The 18,992-nt window shown below is 41.6% G+C and overlaps 1 protein-coding gene across 1 annotated transcript in view; it reads right to left on the reverse strand.

Annotated features, from left to right (window-relative positions):
- dnah3 (dynein axonemal heavy chain 3) overlaps positions 1–18,992 on the reverse strand; it is a 150,834-nt gene that overhangs the window by 25,644 nt on the left and 106,198 nt on the right. Inside the window, exons 43-49 of the mRNA XM_063059569.1 lie at positions 17,411–17,567; positions 12,903–13,046; positions 9,383–10,049; positions 6,509–6,674; positions 5,754–5,970; positions 4,681–4,863; positions 3,860–4,058 (exon numbers count right to left, since the gene is read on the reverse strand). Of these exons, the coding sequence (XP_062915639.1) occupies positions 3,860–4,058; positions 4,681–4,863; positions 5,754–5,970; positions 6,509–6,674; positions 9,383–10,049; positions 12,903–13,046; positions 17,411–17,567 (1,733 nt within the window). The remainder of the gene's footprint in view (positions 1–3,859; positions 4,059–4,680; positions 4,864–5,753; positions 5,971–6,508; positions 6,675–9,382; positions 10,050–12,902; positions 13,047–17,410; positions 17,568–18,992) is intronic.

Below are 18,992 nucleotides of genomic sequence, written 5' to 3' on the forward strand. Positions count from 1 at the left end.
CCTTCCATTCTACATTATTGGAGACACTCGTAATATTTTGTGCTGCTAAATTGACTATCTTTTCTCTCTACCAGCTTTTGACAGTATGTTGCTACTTCCTTAAACTATGCAAATCCTTCAGAATGACTACCCTAAGAAATGTTAAATAGATTTAAAAGTGGAAAACAATTATTCCTGGGGTATCTTGCAAATAATTTGGAGCTCTTTGCTTTCAGCTTTGGAAAGCTAATGCGTTTAGGAGCAGCCCAGTCGTGGCGTTGCTGTGACCTCTGGTGCTGCCTGTCTTGTGCAGCTCAATGAGCCGGACAGCAGCATTGGCTGGAGTCAGAGCCTTGTGCTCTGACTCTTGGCAGGGTCACCAATGCAAACAGGTCAAAGGGCAGAAGACAAACTAAGAGTGGTTCACTGGTCTTTCGGGTTCGGGGGTTCAGCTCAGGGTTAACGACCCTGACTGGCAAAACAAAATTGTTACGGAAACAGCAGCAGGAAGCTGCTTTAAATGCCAGTGATGTAACAGGCTGTAGCTATGTCGGTGACAATGTGGAAAAAATAAAATGGATTCAGGAAAAATTAAAGTCAAAATGGCTGCTTGATAATCAGTGCGGTTGTTCCAGTGCACACACTCTCTCTCTGATTCTATTCAGCATTAATTCCAAGAGCTGGTCAGTACACCTGAGTGACTGGGCATGAAACAATGCACATTGCAGAGCTTGGTTATCGCCTCAGGCAAGAGTCAGGAATGGGATCGGAGTATTCGGAAGGTCAATATTTTACTTCAACGTTAAAGAGCTATTTTTACCTTGCTTAGACTACTAAAATCAAATGGAAACAGATTTGTCAACTGGAGCTAAACCTCTCTTCCCCTGTTGATACAAAGAAAGCTACTAGCCAGATCGACTCCATCAGACCATGTGACTACAAGTCTTAGGAGCAGAGTTAGGCCATTCAGCCCACTGAGTCTGCTTCACCTGGGCTAAAGCTGATTCATTAATCCTCTTAACCCCCAATTTTCCTACCCTTTTCCCATTACCTTTGACACCCTGATTAATCAGGAGGGAAGAGGGAGGGAGGGGAGGGAGGGAACGCCGACTCAGACCATGAGAGGCCTTCGTTAGGCATTTTCATGCCTTACAAGGCACAGATTGGAAGTCTGTGTGGGGCGCCACTCCTCACACAGACTAGAGCAATGTGTGGTTAAGTGCCTTGCTCAAGGACACAAACACATTGCCACAGCTGAGGCTCAAACTAGCGACCTTCAGAACACTAGACGAATGCCTTAACCACTTGGCCACGTGCCCAACACATGCTTCTGATTAATCAAGAACCTATCAACCTCTGCCTTAAATATACCCAATGACATGGCCTGCACAGACAATGAATTCCACAGATTCACCACTCTCTGGCTAAAGAAATGTTTCCTCATTTCTGTTCTAAATGATGTCCCTCTATTATGAGGCTGTGCCCTCTGGTTCTAGACTCACCCACTACAGGAAACATCCTCTCCATATCCACTCTATCTAGGCCTTTCAACATTCACCTGAACTCTAACGAGTACAGGCCCAGAGCCATCAAACACTCCTTATATGTTAACCCTTTCATTCCTAGAATCATTCTCGTGAACCATCTCTAGACCCTCCCCATGCCAGGACATCTTGTCTTAGATAAAGGGCCCAAAACAGTGCATAATACTCCAAGTGTGGACTGATCAATGCCTTATAAAGCCTCAGCATTACAGCCTTGCTTTTGTATTCTAGTCCTCTCAAAACGAATGCTAACATTGCATTTGCCTTCCTTACCACCGACTCAATCTGCAAGTTAACCTTTAGGGAATCCTAAACAAGGACTCCCAAGTCCGGCTGCACCTCTGATTTTTGAGTTTTCTCCCCATTTGGAAAGTAATCCACACCTTTCTTCTTTCTACCAAAGAGCCTTCACTATACTCAACTTGCCACCTCTTTGCCCATTCTCCCAACCTGACTAAGTCCTTCTGCAGGCACCCTGCTTCCTCAACACTACCTGCCTCTCCATCTACCTTTGTATCATCCACAAACTTGATCACAAAGCCATCAACTCCATCATCCAAATCACTGACATATAACGTGAAAAGAATTGGTCCCAACATCCCCCCGCCCCGCCCCCGGAACGCCACTAGTCACCAGGAGCCCATCAGAAAAGGATCCCTTTATTCCGACACTTTGCCTCCTACCAATCAGCTAATGCTTTATCCATGTTCATATCTTTCCTGTAATGCCAGGGGCCCTTATCTTGCTCAGCAGCCTCATGTGCGGCACCGTATCAAAGGCCTTCTGAAAATCCAACCAAACTACACCCACTGACTCTCCTTTGTCTACCTTACCTGATATTTCCTCGAAGAATTCCAACAGATTTTTCAGGCAAGATTTCCCCTCCAGGAAACCATGCTGACTTTGGCTTATTTTGGCATGTGTCTCCAAATACCCCAAAACCTCATCATTAATGATAGACTACCAACAACTTTCCAATCACTGAAGTCAGGCTAGCTGGCTTATAATTTCCTTTCTTCTGCCTCCGTCCCTTCTTGGAGTGACATCTGCAATTTTCCAGTCCTCCAGAACCATTCCAGGATCTAGTGATTCTTGAAAGATCATTACTGATCAAGACCATTGGCAATACTGTATGTGCTAGCAAGAGGGCTGATTTTCTCCCGCACTGTCTATACTTCCATCAAACTCATTGACTAGGGAGAAGTGGGGAGCCACAACCTTTCTACGAGTTTCAATGTTCAAAGTTCTAAGTAAATTTTATTATCCAAGTACATATATGTCACCATTACAACCCTGAGGTTCGTTTTCTTGTGGGCATACTCAGCAAATCTATAGAATAGTAACAAGAACAGGATCAATGAAAGATCTACCAGAGTGCAGAAAACAACAAACTGTGCAAGTTCAAATATAAATAAATAGCGATAAATAATGAGATAGAGAGTCGTTAAAGTGAGGTCATTGGTTGTAAGAACATTTCAATGATGGGGCAAGTGAGTGTAGTTATTCCTTTTAATTCAAAAGCCTGATGGTTGAGGGGTAGTAACTGTTCTTGAACCTGTTGGTGCGAGTCCTGAGGCCCTTGTACCTTCTACCTAATGGCAGTGGCGAGAAGAGAGCATGAACCTGGGTGGTGGGGATTTCTGATGATGGGAGATGGAATGGAGATTCAATGGAATGAGAGAACCCAGTTATGGCTTTCATTCTACTGCTGTCACAGGAACTTACTGCCAAAAGGGTCAGACAGAAACTAAACATAAAAATGTTTTCAATGTGTTCTGAGGCATTTCTCACCCTTTAAACTCTCCAATTGTTCACAGTGTCAGTTTCAAACTCAGTGGCAAGGATCTACTGAGGGACCAAGCTTGCATTCTTAATTATCCCAATTTCAGAAAATGGATTAGGGTTTGATCAATGCCAGAAAATCCCATCTCATTTCATCAACAGGGGGAAAAAACCAGCTGCTCTGAATGATCAAAAACAATCAGCAAAATTATTCATCGCAACTTTAAAGTTTTCAGCCCTTCATTAGGGAAAGTTAGATGTATATTACGTCCTGTACATCCTGAAAGACGTTATTTTTTAGACTTCAGAAGTTTGTAGATATCTGCACGGCTACCTGCCATACAAAATAAGATCCATTATTTTCAAGCACGAAATTGATCTTTCTTATAATTCAAAGTAATACAAAAAAGTTGCAACCTAGTTCAGTGGGTTCACTTCAGTTTGCAAAAAGCTGCTTGGAGATTGCCTTGATTGCAAATATTGTCATTTTAATATAAAAGAGTGATCATTAATGGCAGGGTTAAAGTAATCCCAAAATCAATTAAGTACTGCACCTGATCCACTTGGATCTGGTTTTCTTTCTGGTTTTATTCCTTTCATTACGCAGATACTTTCCATCACCAGCTTTATGGGACCAGGCGGATTCTGCATAGTCTTTACCACTGTGATGTCAGCAGGCTTCAGAGTATCAAGGGCTGCCACAGCAGCTTCTAATGCTGGCATGGCTTCTGCAAGATCTCCCTCACATTCGTCCTGCAGAAACATTCCAACGATATAAAATAAAACATCCCAAAAAAGGCCAAGCTTAATGACTGCAAACACAGACTGTAGCCCGTTCTTTTTTGTCAGCAAATTTACTTCTTAGTCCCCATTTCAGTCCCCATTTACTTGCAAAGTTAGTCACACCATTGTGTAATCATCTTAAATTAAATCCACAAGATGCCTAATCAACATCACCCTAAACAAAGCAAAATTATCACTGATAATAGAGTATTGTTAGAACAACCTACTACCCTTTTTTTGTAAATCAGCGGATGCTCTATTGACAATCTTAAAATGTAATTAGGATATCTGGACTATACTATGCAATATATTAGAATTAATGCTTAATTAATTAGCTTTAGCATTTACAGAAAATTGGTTGCACAGTAACATTTAATTAGTTTTCTTTCTCCCATCTTCACTCTGATCTCTACAGCGAGGTTTGATAATATTATTGGGAATATACCATTAGGATCCTGACTTAGGAAAAGGAGCTTGGCTTACAACGGTGTTTGAATGGGAGAAGCAAATCTGCTACAAGCTGACATTATCAAGGAAAGGAAATCAGACTAATTGTTCACCAGAAAATTTATTGTTATTACCAGTGTTGTACCTTAATTGCTTGTGCATCAGCTGCAGCCTCATTAGCCACCATCTCATCTGCTGCAACCAACTCCCTCTTTGCATCAACTTCAACAGTTTCTTCTTCGATTTTGACCATCATCTTGTCAGTCTCAGCAGATGTCTTAATTAGCTCGGGCTGCAAGTCTGTGAGCTCCTTCTGCATAACAGAAACCTAATCGGAGGGATCATAACACAAAGCAACAATTAGAAATAGTTGCATATTATGTAATGTGGCAACATAAAATTCTGCATGTAACAATGAAACATCATCCTGGATGATGTGCAAAGAACTTGTAAGTCCTGTCACGAGTACCAAAGCCTGGGTTTCTTTGCCTGAATCAAAGGTAATAATTTTACCAAATAGATGGAAGACAGAGTGAAACACCCACCTACTGCACAAACTTTGTAATTTTTTTTCATTGACTTAACATGAAAATGAGTAGAGTCTATCTTTCTTTCAGCAAGCTACTCTGTTGGTTTACTGTGCGAGGGTGAAAATTATTGTACAATTGTAAACTTACCATCAGGACTGAAATATTCTGCCAGCAATAGAGCAACGTTACACTTGGATCAAAATAAGTTGCAATTTGGGTGTCATCATGTCCATTAAAATAATTATAACCAAGCTAATGTTAGTTATTACTAAAAACCATGCTAGGATTCAAGGAACCCAATGACTTTTCTCAATGCGGAAAAATACAATTCTATATTTTTTGTTTGGTCTTCTAGTTACAGAATGTCACCATGAAATAGTCCATAAATCCAAGAATAGTCAGATACATGTTTTTAATGTTTGTGTAGAGTTCAGATCCTATATTTGTCTCTGCCCTTCATTACACATCTCCATATTTACCAGCATATCAGAGGAAATGATGACATGTACTAGAGGAATAAATAACATTTTCCCCACTATTTCCCTACTCTTTTTAAGAGCTCACAGTGACTACTCACTGGGTACCCATGACGGAACTGGTAATAAGTCACAGGCCATTCCAGACAGTGCGAGATATGATCATTGATGGGAAGACCGCACCCCCCGCCCCCCAGCATCAGTAAACTCACCTGTGAAGATGCAAAGTCGAGTTTCTCTAGACCAATGAGATAGCGATTTCTCATTAGGTCAATTTCATGTCTCTTCATGTTAAGAAGAACTTTAAAGGTCTGGATCAATTCCAGGTAGGACGTAGGTGTTACGTAGTTGTACCTCCGCAACACTGAGAAATATTTTGTTGACAGGTTTCTCGCACTCTCCTGGAAATACTTGCACATTGCAACAACTCTGCAAAAATACAGAAATGTTCAAGAACTTGTTTGCAAATAATTTTTTTTCTCTATTTCACATTAAAAATTACACAAGTTATATTGACCAAATTTAAATGCGTAAGATTTTCATGAAATAATCAATTTAATCTGCAACATTTCTGAACCATGATTAACAAAAATAAAGGCTGGTTTTGTGAGGGGGAAATCAGCAGCATTAAGTGGGGGGCGGGATGGGCCTATTCTGCACTGTAGGTCAATAAATTAAAAAAAATACAAATCTGACCTTCATTTGAAGGGCTGAAGGTAAGAAAAATAACATTTATGAAGATATACACCGTCAGTTTTATTTAAAAGCTAGAAAAGTACAATTAACCACAAGAGGTAGAACTTAATAGCTAACCATGTAATAGGTGTTTACTGCCTAATTATAATTTGGTTGTAATTTGCATTGTTAGGTTCCACTGCAGGCTTGTAAGCTCTAAATTACAAAATCAGTTGTACACAACACAGAAACTTATTACTGTACAGAAGGTAAACATCACTTGCAAGCTTACTCTTTCCTGACTTCATACTCCAATTCTACATCTTCTAAAAATTTGTGTGCCACCATTTCTAAAGCATCTCTTGGCCAAACTTGGAACCAGTCAATGGTGCAGCAATTTATGAGCGAAGGGAACATTCGCAAACGATTCCGAAAGGCATCTCCAATTGGGCTCATGACTGTGCAGAAACACAAAAAATGATGGATGGATTAAATTATTTTCAATTAGATTTGCCCACAGTGTTAAACACATAATCTGGATGCTGAGAGGGTGTCAAAGAGGAAAACGATTAGTTTAAACATGTAGGAGCCTAATACACACATAAATGTTCTTATTTAACAATTATTGTAAGGAATGAGGCTTGGCCAAAATAGATAGCACAGCTACAATCTAATAGTATATTTTAATATTGTTATACTTCCTGGTAATAAAACCCCAATGAGGGAAAATATTGAATTACACCTATTTCTAATACTACTTCTTTTACATGCTTTATGCAGGCATTTAATTAAACCCCACACACTAAACACAATCAGGTATGTACTCCACAATTTTCCTAAATGCAATGTTTGTTCCCCACATACTGTGCTTTTATACAGAGATCAGCAGATATGACTGTGTCTCTGTATTTAGACCAACGGTCCCTCAAGAAGGCTGCGTTCATTTTGAAAGGTTCTCGTCATCTGTACATGCCCAATTCACCTAACTACCTTTGGGGAGGAGGTAAAAGAGCCTGAAGACTCAACATTTTAAGAACAGCTTCTTCCTCTCTGCCACCAGATTTCCGACTGGTCCATGAACACGACTTTCACTATTCCTCTTTTGCACTGTTGGTTTTTGTGATTTCCATGCGTTCGCTGCACTGCCTCCAGAAAACAACAAATTTCATGACATATATCTGTGGTAATAAGCCTGATTTTCATTTATCAAACTGTGAACAATGTGCACCTTAGTACCACTCACTTACCCATACTTACCCACAAATAGTTAATATCGAAGCAAGCCTTCCAGACAAGTAAGGCCTGGGTGCAAATTTAAGGGGACCAGCGTGACCTGGCTTGTGACAATAAGAGACTGGTATGTATATTCTCCACATTGTGGGACCCCTTATCGCTATCACTGGGCTTTTAGACCTCACACCACTAGAATGGCACCCCTCCACCCCTTCAATGACTGTTTGTAATGTTGATTCCACTCTTTCTTACCTCATCCCAACTGCCTTGACCTGATCAGTGAGGCCTACATTCCCTAAGCTTCCTTAAGGTTGTTATAGCCGGGGGCGTTAATGGGGACAAGCTCTCACTACCAGTTAGATGCTCCCAATGGCGTGCGACTTAAATAACTTCTGACAACCAAGTCCAGCTCCCAGCCTTCACGTGTGGCTTAGCTACTAAGCTCAGTGGAACCGTTTCCACTGACAGGAGAAGGGGCAAAGGTGGGTTATTGGCACCTTAAAACCAGTTGCTTTGGGCAGATGGGGCTCATCAGCCGTGGTTGGCAGCTCATCTAGGAGAAGGAAAACTCTGATCTCAAACCTCCGCTGCCTTGTGGTTCTACCCACTCATGGGGAGGGCTTGGGGAGTGAACCCCGAGGGGGGGAAAATCTGGAGCTGGAGACACAAAGGCAGTCCTACATTGAGTTCAATGCTGACTGGCAGACCCTGTGACGCTGCTGGTACCAAACTGTATTGGTCTCTGCCATTCCTTTGGGTTCACCAGATGCTGCAGAGGGGGAGATTACTATATGGGCAACAGTGTGTTCTGCCCAGGCTTGTGTATCTAGACAGCCAGGATGCAATATTCATGGTTAACTCTGACCGACGGAGGCCTCAACAACTCAATAACCCCTATATTCCCTCTTCCATTCTGACATTCTCTACCATCCCTCCTTCAGACTCAGACACAAACCCCAAGCTGACCCACAAGCCAAGTTCCTCCTCTAATCCAGCAGTAGAAGAGGAAAGCCATTTTGTAGCTTTCTATGCAAAGCCTGGGGCTTCATGTGTATTGGGACCTTGCTGCGGGGCAGCATGAACAAACCGAACACTGCCACCTCTCCTCCCCCTCTCCCTCGCCCATTGCCCATATGTGCCTTTTGATGTGCTCAACAATTGCCAATCCTATATGATCAAAGGGATGAAAGGAGTGGCTTATATCACACTTGCAACAGAACACGGTTAAACCTCCCAAAAACAGCACGTGACAAATTATATTTGTTTGTGCTGAATTAGATTCAGGTCCCAAATGGATGTGAAATGCTGCTATAGTTGCAGCATTTTAAATTCCCAACCAAGCAGAATCACTACTGTATGTCACCTGACATATTGTGATTCAATTGATATTAAAACCTGGGCCAAACCTATGGAAGGATTTTCTGCAGAGAGTGGTGCGGACAGCCCAGCGCATCTGTGGATGTGAACTTCCCACTATTCAGGACATTTACAGAGACAGGTGTGTAAAAAGGGCCCGAAGGATCTTTGGAGACCCGAGTCACCCCAACCACAAGCTGCTACCATCCAGGAAACAGTACCGCACCATAAAAGTCAGGACCGGGCTCCGGAACAGCTTCTTCCACCAGGCCATCAGACTGATTAATTCACACTGATACAATTGTATTTTTATGTTATTTTGGCTGTCCTGTTGTACATACTACTTATTATAAATTACTATAAATTGCACATTGCACATTTAGATGGAGGCGTAATGTAAAGATTTTTACTCCTCATGTATATGAAGGACGTAAGTAATAAAGTATAATTCAATTCAATTCAAATATGTACTTGCATTTATATATTGCACTTTTCATGATTTCAAGATGTCCTAAAGCACCTTACAATACTATTTGAAGCCTAGTCATTAGTGTTATTCAGGAGTATGAAATCTTACCTAATACAATGTGCAGGTTAGCCTTGACTTTCTCAATGAAGTAATTGTACAGTGATAGTGGAGTGGCTTCAATTCTCTTCCCATCTGCCCTGGCCACTAACTGCATCTTTTCCAACAATTCAGCTTTCTCGTCTGCTGGGAAGATATTGGGTATATCCCCCGTGTTCAGCAACATGTTGATGTCTTCCACAAATGACTCGTCCTTAATTTGGCTGTCGCTAAACATAAAAACGGTCTGCGTACCTTCAGCTCCAGTTTTGATCATTATACGCTTGACATCGTCTCTCCACTCGTTTTTGCCATAGTTCTTTGTGATTTCAATTTGAAAGAAGTTAAAGTCATTCATGAAGGTGGACAGTTTTGTAGCACTCTGCCTGCCACTGCCACCAACGCCCACCAGGAGCAAATGCCCATTGTCCTGCTTCAGAACTCTGCAGATTCTTGAGATGTGCTCGATAGCAAACTTGAACATAACCAAGGCCATCGGAGTCCTACTGACATTGTTGTACTCTGCCAGATAGTATTCCATGATTGATGTGAGTTGTTTTAAGTCTGTAATCTCATCATAAGCCTTCACATTAGCATCTGGCTTTAGATAATCGCCAAAGAATAGACTTCGGATATTGTCATCAGTAACTTTTCCTGATCGAGTTAAATGGCTCAAAACCTGTAGGGCATGGACAGAAACTGATATTATACATATTATTAATATTTTTCTTTAAAAGAAAACATTAAAAATGAACCAAAGATCATTGGGTATTTCAATTAATACTTTATCCTCAAAAATAAAAAGGCACTGTTCAAGAAAATGCTTCAGACAGTGCAATTTTTCCTAGGGCAAGATCTGCCAAATTGGCAAGAATTTCAATCATACATTATAATAGCTGTGCCTCACTATTGAACTGTAAAGCTGAATTACTAGAATATGCAGATTAAATAACTGGTGATCTTAATCCTCATCCAGCACTGATTTGATGTCAGCCCTGCCAAGATGCAACATGTGAATCACCAAATGCCAAGTGTGAGTCATGCATAGCAAAGCCTGAACAGGAGGAACCAGCCACTCCTTTCCTGCTGCCCACACACTCCCTTTACAGTCCCTGTTACCATAGAAGGAAAGAAGATGCATTTCCTCCATCCTGGTCTGTCGCAGTCGGTGCAATGTGGCCCTCTCGCCACTGGAGAGACAACGTGTATTCTGTGAACATTTTTGCATTGGTTGTATGTCATTTCAGCTCCTCTTCCCATTCCCGCAGCGGCCTGCCTGTTCTCAGCCTTCTCCACAGCCAAAGTGAAGCTAAAGACAACACATATCCCATTTGTGTAGCCTTCAACCCAAAAGTATGAAACACTGAACTTCCCAATTTGAAGCAGCCCATTCCCCCCTCCCCATGTTCCTTTCCCACCTTCATCAGTCCATTCAGGATCTCTCCTCCTTTATTCACCTTTCCCATCCTTACCCCTCATTACCTATCACCCTTCCCTACCTGCTTCCATCTGCCCATCATCCACACACCTATTTACCTGGGTTCCCGCTCCCTTGGTTCACCTTTCCTATCTCCCCCACCTGGTACCATCTGCCCATCAACCCTCTCACATTTAGTTCCACCTATCACCTACCAGCCTTTGTATTTACCCTTCCAACTCCGTGACCCCACCCTCCCCTCACCTGCACCATCTGCCTAATCTTTTTTCCTCAAGCTTCAGGCCAGTAGGTGTGGACAGGCAGGTCGGGGCAGCACAGTAGCGCCGTGGTTAGCACAATTGCTTTACTGCACCAGTGATCACCCATCGAGATTTGATTCCTGCCGCTGTTTGCAAGGAGTTTGTAAGTTCTCTCTGTGACCACGTTGGTTTCCTCCGGGTGCTCTGGTTTCCTCCCATATTCCAAAACATACAGGTTAAGATTAGGATTAATAATTTCCAGGTATGCTATATTGGTGCATGGCAACACTTGCAGGCAGTCCCTAGTGTTACTGATTTGATGCAAATGACACATTTCACTGTATGCTTTGATGCACATGTGACAAATAAAGCTAATCTTTTCTCCTTTTCAGTATTTGTCTCAACATGCTCCCTCCCACCATCTCATCTGGCGTCACCTACTAGCCTCTGCCTCCCCCTCCCCCTCATGTCTCTGTACTGGCTATTTTCTTTCTACATTCTCAGTCCTGATGCAGTGTCTTGGCCAAAACCTCAACAATCCCTCTGCCACCACAAATCTGCTTAAACTAATGCATTCTTCCAGAACTTTATTTTAGCCCTAGAGTGCTACATTACGAAAAAAATCATTCACCCTAAAAATGGTCTTCTTTGGATCAGCTCACATCTGCAGAACTTATTAGCTAAGAGAAGTTGGATGATAGCTAGTGGGCTTTTGTTGATGGAGTTCTCTAAAGAGTTTCCTGGAAGACAGCTAAAGCTTAGTCTTTCAATAACAAAAATATTAGGAACTTAATTTGTGAAGATCTGTGGAGTTTAGAAATACAGGAAAGCTTAGTAAAGGTTATGAATCAAATAAGTTGTCCCACATGGGACTATTTGGGCAGCACAGATTCATGATGATGTAGAATTAAAATACAATTATTACAAGATTATATTTCAATGAATACATTGTCATTTAGACAGTGGAAAAAAAAGAAAAATATGAGAAATGGAAGCCGATGCAGGAACTGCACTGCTCACACGTGCATTAGTATCATCCACAACAATTATTGTACATTTGTTGCTCTTGAAAAGCTGGTAAGAAACTACTAACTTGAACTGTGGCAGCCATTTTGGTGAAGGTACTGTTGGAATGACATTCCAGGATTTAGATTCAGTGACACACTTTCAGATCAGGACAACCTGCAACTCAGAAGGGAACCAGCAAATGGTGGTGGCACCAGGTGCCTGTTGCCCCGGCTTTTCTTGAAGGTAGAAGCCACTGGTTTAAGAGGTGCTTTTGGAAAAACCTGAATGAGTGGCAAGTAATACATGTGCATTTGTAGATAGCACAGACTGCAGTCACTGCAGCTGGTGCCGGAGGGAATGAATGTTTTGTGTAGTGGATGAGTTGCCAATCAGAAGATGAGCTGTTTTAACCTGGATGGTGTTGAGTTATTGCGGGCTGTCCAGACAAGTGCAGAGTATTCCATCACATTCCTGATTTGCCCCTCTCAGATGGTGGAAAAGCAGAGGGTCCGTTGTCACCTAGTCTTGTAAGCCATGGCATATGAGTGACCAGTCCTGTTGGCTTTCTTGTCATTGGAGACCTCCCTCCACCACCCCTGGAATGCTGGTGGCCTAGATTAATAGTAATCTCCAAGTGTAATTTTCAATAAAGTGTAATTTTACTGAATGTCAAGGATAGGTGTTCAGCCTAGATACACTCTCATGTTGAAGATGGTTAATGCTTGCTTTTGTAAACAGGCCGAGCTGACCATTTTTCCCACATACCAGTGTGATGACTCAAGCTCAGTCCGTCTCTTTGTCACTAGAGCAAGCTTAAAAACAACAGACAAGATACATTTAACAATACCTTATCAACAGATTGTTTAAAGAAATTTGACGTAGTTTCTTTAATAATCTGGAAAAATGTCTGCCTGTCTTCCTCAGCAATCAGTCTATCGTAAAAGACTCTGTAGACTTCATGAATCCAGAGCCGGATCAATTTGTCCCCCTCCTGTAAAAAGAAATCATTCACAGTGAGTAACTGAAAATATCTCGAGCTGTCCTCTACAAATGAAATTGGTGAGGGCATGAGTTATAGTATTAAATTACAACAGTACAGAACACAAGTTCCTCCAGTCAAATGCACTCGTGATTTCTACGTTAGAGGCTCTAATCGTTGCATAATACACAATACATCGGCTAAATGCCTAATATTTTTGAAAGGAAGAGATTAACATTGCCTCAAAATAGATAATCTCTTCTGACAGAGGCGGAAAGTTTCGTGACATTGTGTCTATTCATTCTCGTGTAGGTAGCAAAACAATTGGAAGTGACGCACTTCTTTAAATAAACTCTTTATTGACTTTGCCTATGAAGCAAATGATGGTCTGAGACTAATTTAAATAAAGGCATCATTTAAAATGTAACCATAATGATGGTTTTTGGGAGACCTTATCAATAGATCATATTCACTTTGGGGACAGGGGTATTTTAATATTTATCCCTAAATTCATTGTTATCCTATCAACATACTGATCCATGAAAACTGTGCCATTCCAAAGGAGGAACAACATTTAACTAGTATTAACTCAACCTATAATTAATTATTCTTCTTTAGTTCGATCAGGATCATAAAAGCATTTCTAGAGGATTGTAATTCAAATTTAGCTGATTGTGGGATTCAGTTATGATACATTCTCCAAGTGTAATAAATAGTTTAGAAATGGAAACAGCATTCAGCAGGTCAAGCAATATTGACACAGAGGGAAACTGAACAGATATTTGTGTCAAGGATCCTTCATCAGAATGGGAAAAGTGAAAAAGCAGGCAGTGTTTTAAGTTGCAGAGGGGAGAAGGGTGAAGAGAACTGAGGGAATGCCTGTGATAGGGTGCAGACCAAAGTTGTCAAGAGTATTAAATACAGAAAACAGAAAAGGGAAAAGAAACAAAATGAAACAGGAAGAACCAGTCACATCTTTGGAAAGGGAGAAAAGATTCCGTCAGCTAAAACTGTTCAATTGACAGTACACAGGAAATGCTGTAGGCGCTGGTAACCTTGAGCAACACACACAAAATATCGCAGGAACCCAGAAAGCATGTTCTGGGAACTGCAATGAATCCAGATGGAAGATGAAATGCTATTTCTTAGAGACAAAAAGTAGCAGTTGGATAAATAATTAAAATGAAAGGCAACTGGAAGTTTAGACCCACCACCTTTCCACCATCTGAGAGACACTAATCAGGTATGTGATAGAATATTGCCTGGACAACCCACAAGAACTCAGCACCATCCAGAAAGAAACAGTTAATAGAAACATAAAAACATAGAAAACCTACAGCACAATACAGGCCCTTCGGCCCACAAAGTTGTGCCGAACATGTCCCTACTTTAGAAATTACTAGACTTACCTATAGCCCTCTATTTTACTAAGCTCCATGTACCTATCTAAATATCTCTTAGAAGACCCTATCATATCCCTTCTGAATGATGGCATTCAGCAAAGGGACGGGATCATTTGTGTTTGGTTTCTCCAGTGTAAAGGAGGCCACAACGTGAGCACCAAATGCAATACACTAAATTGGAAGAAGTGCAAGTGATCAGCTGCATGGATCCACAGTAACTTGGCCATCTGGATTCGGAATTTGCTTGCCCATAGAAGACAGTGGACAGTGGTCGATGGGTCTTTAACTATTGGTGTTCAGCAGGGATTCTCCTGAGCTGACAATGGAAAAACAATTTTAGTGGAAAATCCGGGTGGAAATGCAGTGTGCACCTGATATAGTAGCTGAGGTGGCAAAATTAGCTTCTCTCCTGTTCTGCTCAAGCAGCTGAACTGTTTTACCACAACAAAAGCCTGTATCTTTGCAGCCAGCATACTGAATCTTGTTATGCCTTAGGACTAACACGTGACAATGGACAATTATGGAAACAACAGGAATTCTGCAGATGCTGGAAATTCAAGCAACACACATGAAAGTTGCTGGTGAACGCAGCAGGCCAGGCAGCATCTCTAGGAAGAGGTGCAGTCGACGTTTCAGGCCGAGACCCTTCGTCAGGACTGGCAAGACTTCGCCAGTCCTGACGAAGGGTCTCGGCCTGAAACGTCGACTGCACCTCTTCCTAGAGATGCTGCCTGGCCTGCTGCGTTCACCAGCAACTTTTATGACAATTATGGAAACGTAAGTTTCTCACTTTTTTGGAACTCTGATAAAACATGGTAAACTAACTGTGCTATTTGTCACCTTAAGTGATTACTATGCATTTTAAATCTTGGGTAATCTGGACATCTAATTTCCACCTAAATGCAGTGGTACCTCATGACATTAATAGTCCTAACACCTTTCTTCTCCTTAGTTAAGAATCTGCCACGCATACTAACCGGTCAAGTTGTTGGGTGTGCTCTAGAGAGGGCCTATACATTCAGAAGGTGGCTTGCCAACATGCTTATATCCCTGGATCGTACTGAGTTTGGTTCTGTGGTTTACTTTGATAACAAAATTAGAACTGTAAAGGGAGTACGTGTCTGCACTGCCCATAGGAACAACTCTTGCCAATGCAACTGTTTTAAGGGTAAGTATCAACCTACTTACAATGACTGCATAACCCCCTGCTTTGAAGCTGTTTATGGGGTAGGGGTGAAGTATGTTACTGTCATCAAGAGAAAAACTGTTGGGTAACAGTCCTGACGAAGAGTCTCGGCCCGAAACGTCGACTGTACCTCTTCCTAGAGATGCTCCCTGGCCTGCTGCGTTCACCAGCAACTTTTATGTGTGTTGCGGGTAACAGCCCATGCAATGTCTATACTACCGATGACCCACTGAATCCTGTTAATGATACCGACTGAGGATGTGGCCACTGGTTGCCAGAGGTACCCCTTCTATAATGGGACCTCCAAAGCCATGGAGGGGTTGTTGTTATTTGGCCTAGAACCATAGATGGACCACCGGCCCACTCTCTCCCTGCATCCCACTGTGTGGGGCTGCTATCGAAGGACTACGTAGACTGAGTGTTTCTGGACTGTAGTGGACCTGCCAGTCTGGGTAGTGAAAGCTCTAACATGGACTCAGCATTGCTGGAGAAGCTGGTCAATAACACAACCTTAGCACAACACATCACGAGCCAGTCCATCAATGACATTACCGCAGAAACGCTGGCAATCTGCAATGTGGCCCTTCAGAATCAACAAGCACTAGACTTTCTATTTCTCTAAGAGAGGTGGTACTTGTGCCATTATCAACCAGGAGTGTTACAACGCACATCCCTGATATCAACTGTTGCTGATGAAAGTGTCACGGAGTTTCAGAAACACTGCACTATTGACACTCAGTAAGATTTATGTTGGCCTCTACAGGACGAAGAGGAGGGAGTATGGGAATTGCATCAAGGCAAGGGTGAAAGACAATGCCCAGGCAGGACTGCTAGCCTGGGGAAGTTGTAGTCAAGTGAGACTTGCAGAGTGAGAAGGTGGGAGACACCTCTGCTTACTACAGACGAGATTCGCAGGGGTGATTCTGACATTATGTGCTCAAGCCAGACAAATCAGGCCTCCGTAGTGAGACTTTTTTTTAGAAAGGTCTTCCTAAAACATAGCATCCCTTTACACAACAGGGGGTGCAGAAGACAGATGAGACAGGAATAAATGAAGGATGAGAAACACTCCCAACAACGAAGGGACAATGCCTTTACTAACTTCAAAATATCACCAGTTCTCAGCTTGAAGTTTCGGTCGACTTTTAACACCTCGATTGTGAATGGCAACTGATCTTGCAAGTAAGGAGTTTAAACACATACAATTTACCAAATGGTCAATATCCGTAAGCGATAAGCCAATTCTGTATAAAAATAGCAGTTTTCTGCCCTGGCTTCAGAACAGTGTGGGTGACTGGGGACATGCTGTTCTCTTTGTGCACAAATAAAATACAAAGAATATTTGAGTTATAAGAGTGATGTGCTCTGGGCCCAGTTATTTTAGTTATTTTATTATCGATGAGGAAACGTGCACCTTCAGGCTCCGTGAGTGCAATCTTGTGTCAGAATTATCTAAAGACTTGAACATTTCTGACAAGAATTAATATAAAGTCTAACTTTGGTACTTAGAGCATTCACTAGATCAGTAATTTTGCAATGATGAAAGATTTGCCAGCTTTTCTTTAACATCAACTTCCAAATCTTCCAAACTGACATCAAACGGTTACTTTCCCAAAAGTGTCATGGGAAAAAAGTTTGCAAAAACAAAACTTGCAAGATAATAATCCTCTCCATATGTAATTATAAAGATGGATTAAGTTAATTTCAAAAAGAATTTTCCTCACGTCCATTTCAAGAGGCATAACACAATTACTATTGAAGTTCTAGAGTAAACTTTTGTCACCCACCTTCAGATGTGTGCCTGGGCATAACAGCACTCCTCGAATCACCCGGGAGTAATCTCGCAAATTGAACACGTAATGGGACTTGGAAGGAGTTGGAAGAAAACTGCTTATTGCAGTCTTGTAAACTGCCATGGTGGCTTGCACCATGATCCTACCCAATCTATAATGTAAAAGAACTTAAGTTTAACGTTAAATTCATATTCCCAGCCAAAAATATAAATCACAAATTAACTTCCCAGGCAAACAACATGCATTTATATGGAATCTTTAACAACAAAGAGTCTCAAAAAACATCATAATGTTAAGGTTAGGGTGACCATCCGCACCATCTTATTGCAGCTACCATTGGGCAGGGGGTAAAAGAAACCTGAAATCACACACCACCAAGTTCAAGAACAGCCATTTCCTTTCAACCATTCCATTTTGAACCAACCAGCAAAGCCCCTAACGACTACAGTTAGCAACACTACGACACCTTTGATCACATTGCACTAAAATACTTGTTTTTGTTTTCTCTCTTTGCATTCTCTCTTGTAAAAGAATGTCTAATATGTGATTATCTTGTAAGAGCTGCTTATGACATGATGCTATGTACCTGTGATGCTACAGCAAGCAAGTTTTTCATTGCACCCGTGTGTGCAAGTACTTGTACTTTGACCTAAAATTGGGTCAAAAATTAATCTGAAAACTATCACTGAAGGGGATGATGGTGATCTCTGATAGCTTAAATGCACTAGATTATCAAAATTAATTTGACAGCAAGTCATTAATATTGGGCCAGATGACCAGACAGTGGATCTAAGGAGAAGACTCTACAGACGAGATTTATGCCATGGACCAATATCATTAAGAAAGGGGTTTGTGGACTCCAGGTTGGGACCCCTGCTGTAAAGGGTTCCTTAAAGTAAGAAAGTGAGGTAGCTGGGAAAAGCTGTTTGTGGAGAGAGTTCCAGACCTTAGTACACAATAAAAAGTTTCCATTGGTGGAATAATCAAGTCTGGGCAGAATTGGAAGACTATAGACATCCTGCTGGAATATAATAATAGAAATGATTTCAGATCATGAAAAGGGCCATAGCAATGAGAGATTTGAAAACAAAGGCGTTGATCTTAAATCAGAGGCATTTCTTAGCCAAAAGCTAACGCATGCCAAATGCAAGAGCAATAACTGAGTTGATGACGGGTTGGACATAAAGTTGTCTAAAGCTCTGTTGCCCAAGTCTGAGGAGCACTGCATTAGAATAGCCAAAGGCATGGGTAATAAAGAGACAGAAGATTGTCTCTGCAGCAGATGGGTTGAGATGAGAGAGCACGGATGACGCTACCAAGGTTCAAACTGGTAGTCTTCAAGATGGTGCAATGTGTGATTCAGACATTATCCCTAAGTTAGATATAATGTCAGAGATGTGAATGATCTAGTTCGGTTTCAGATTGATGCCAGGGAGTAGAAACAAAGTTTGTGATAGGGACCGAAGACAATAGCCTCACCCCCCAAATAATGAGTTGAGAAAATATCTGCTTATATTCAACAAGCATTCTGGCGACGAAAGAATAAAGATTTGGAGAGGATGGGACCTAACAGCTT

Source organism: Mobula hypostoma, chromosome 9 (assembly GCF_963921235.1).
Source record: "Mobula hypostoma chromosome 9, sMobHyp1.1, whole genome shotgun sequence".
NCBI lineage: Eukaryota > Metazoa > Chordata > Chondrichthyes > Myliobatiformes > Myliobatidae > Mobula > Mobula hypostoma.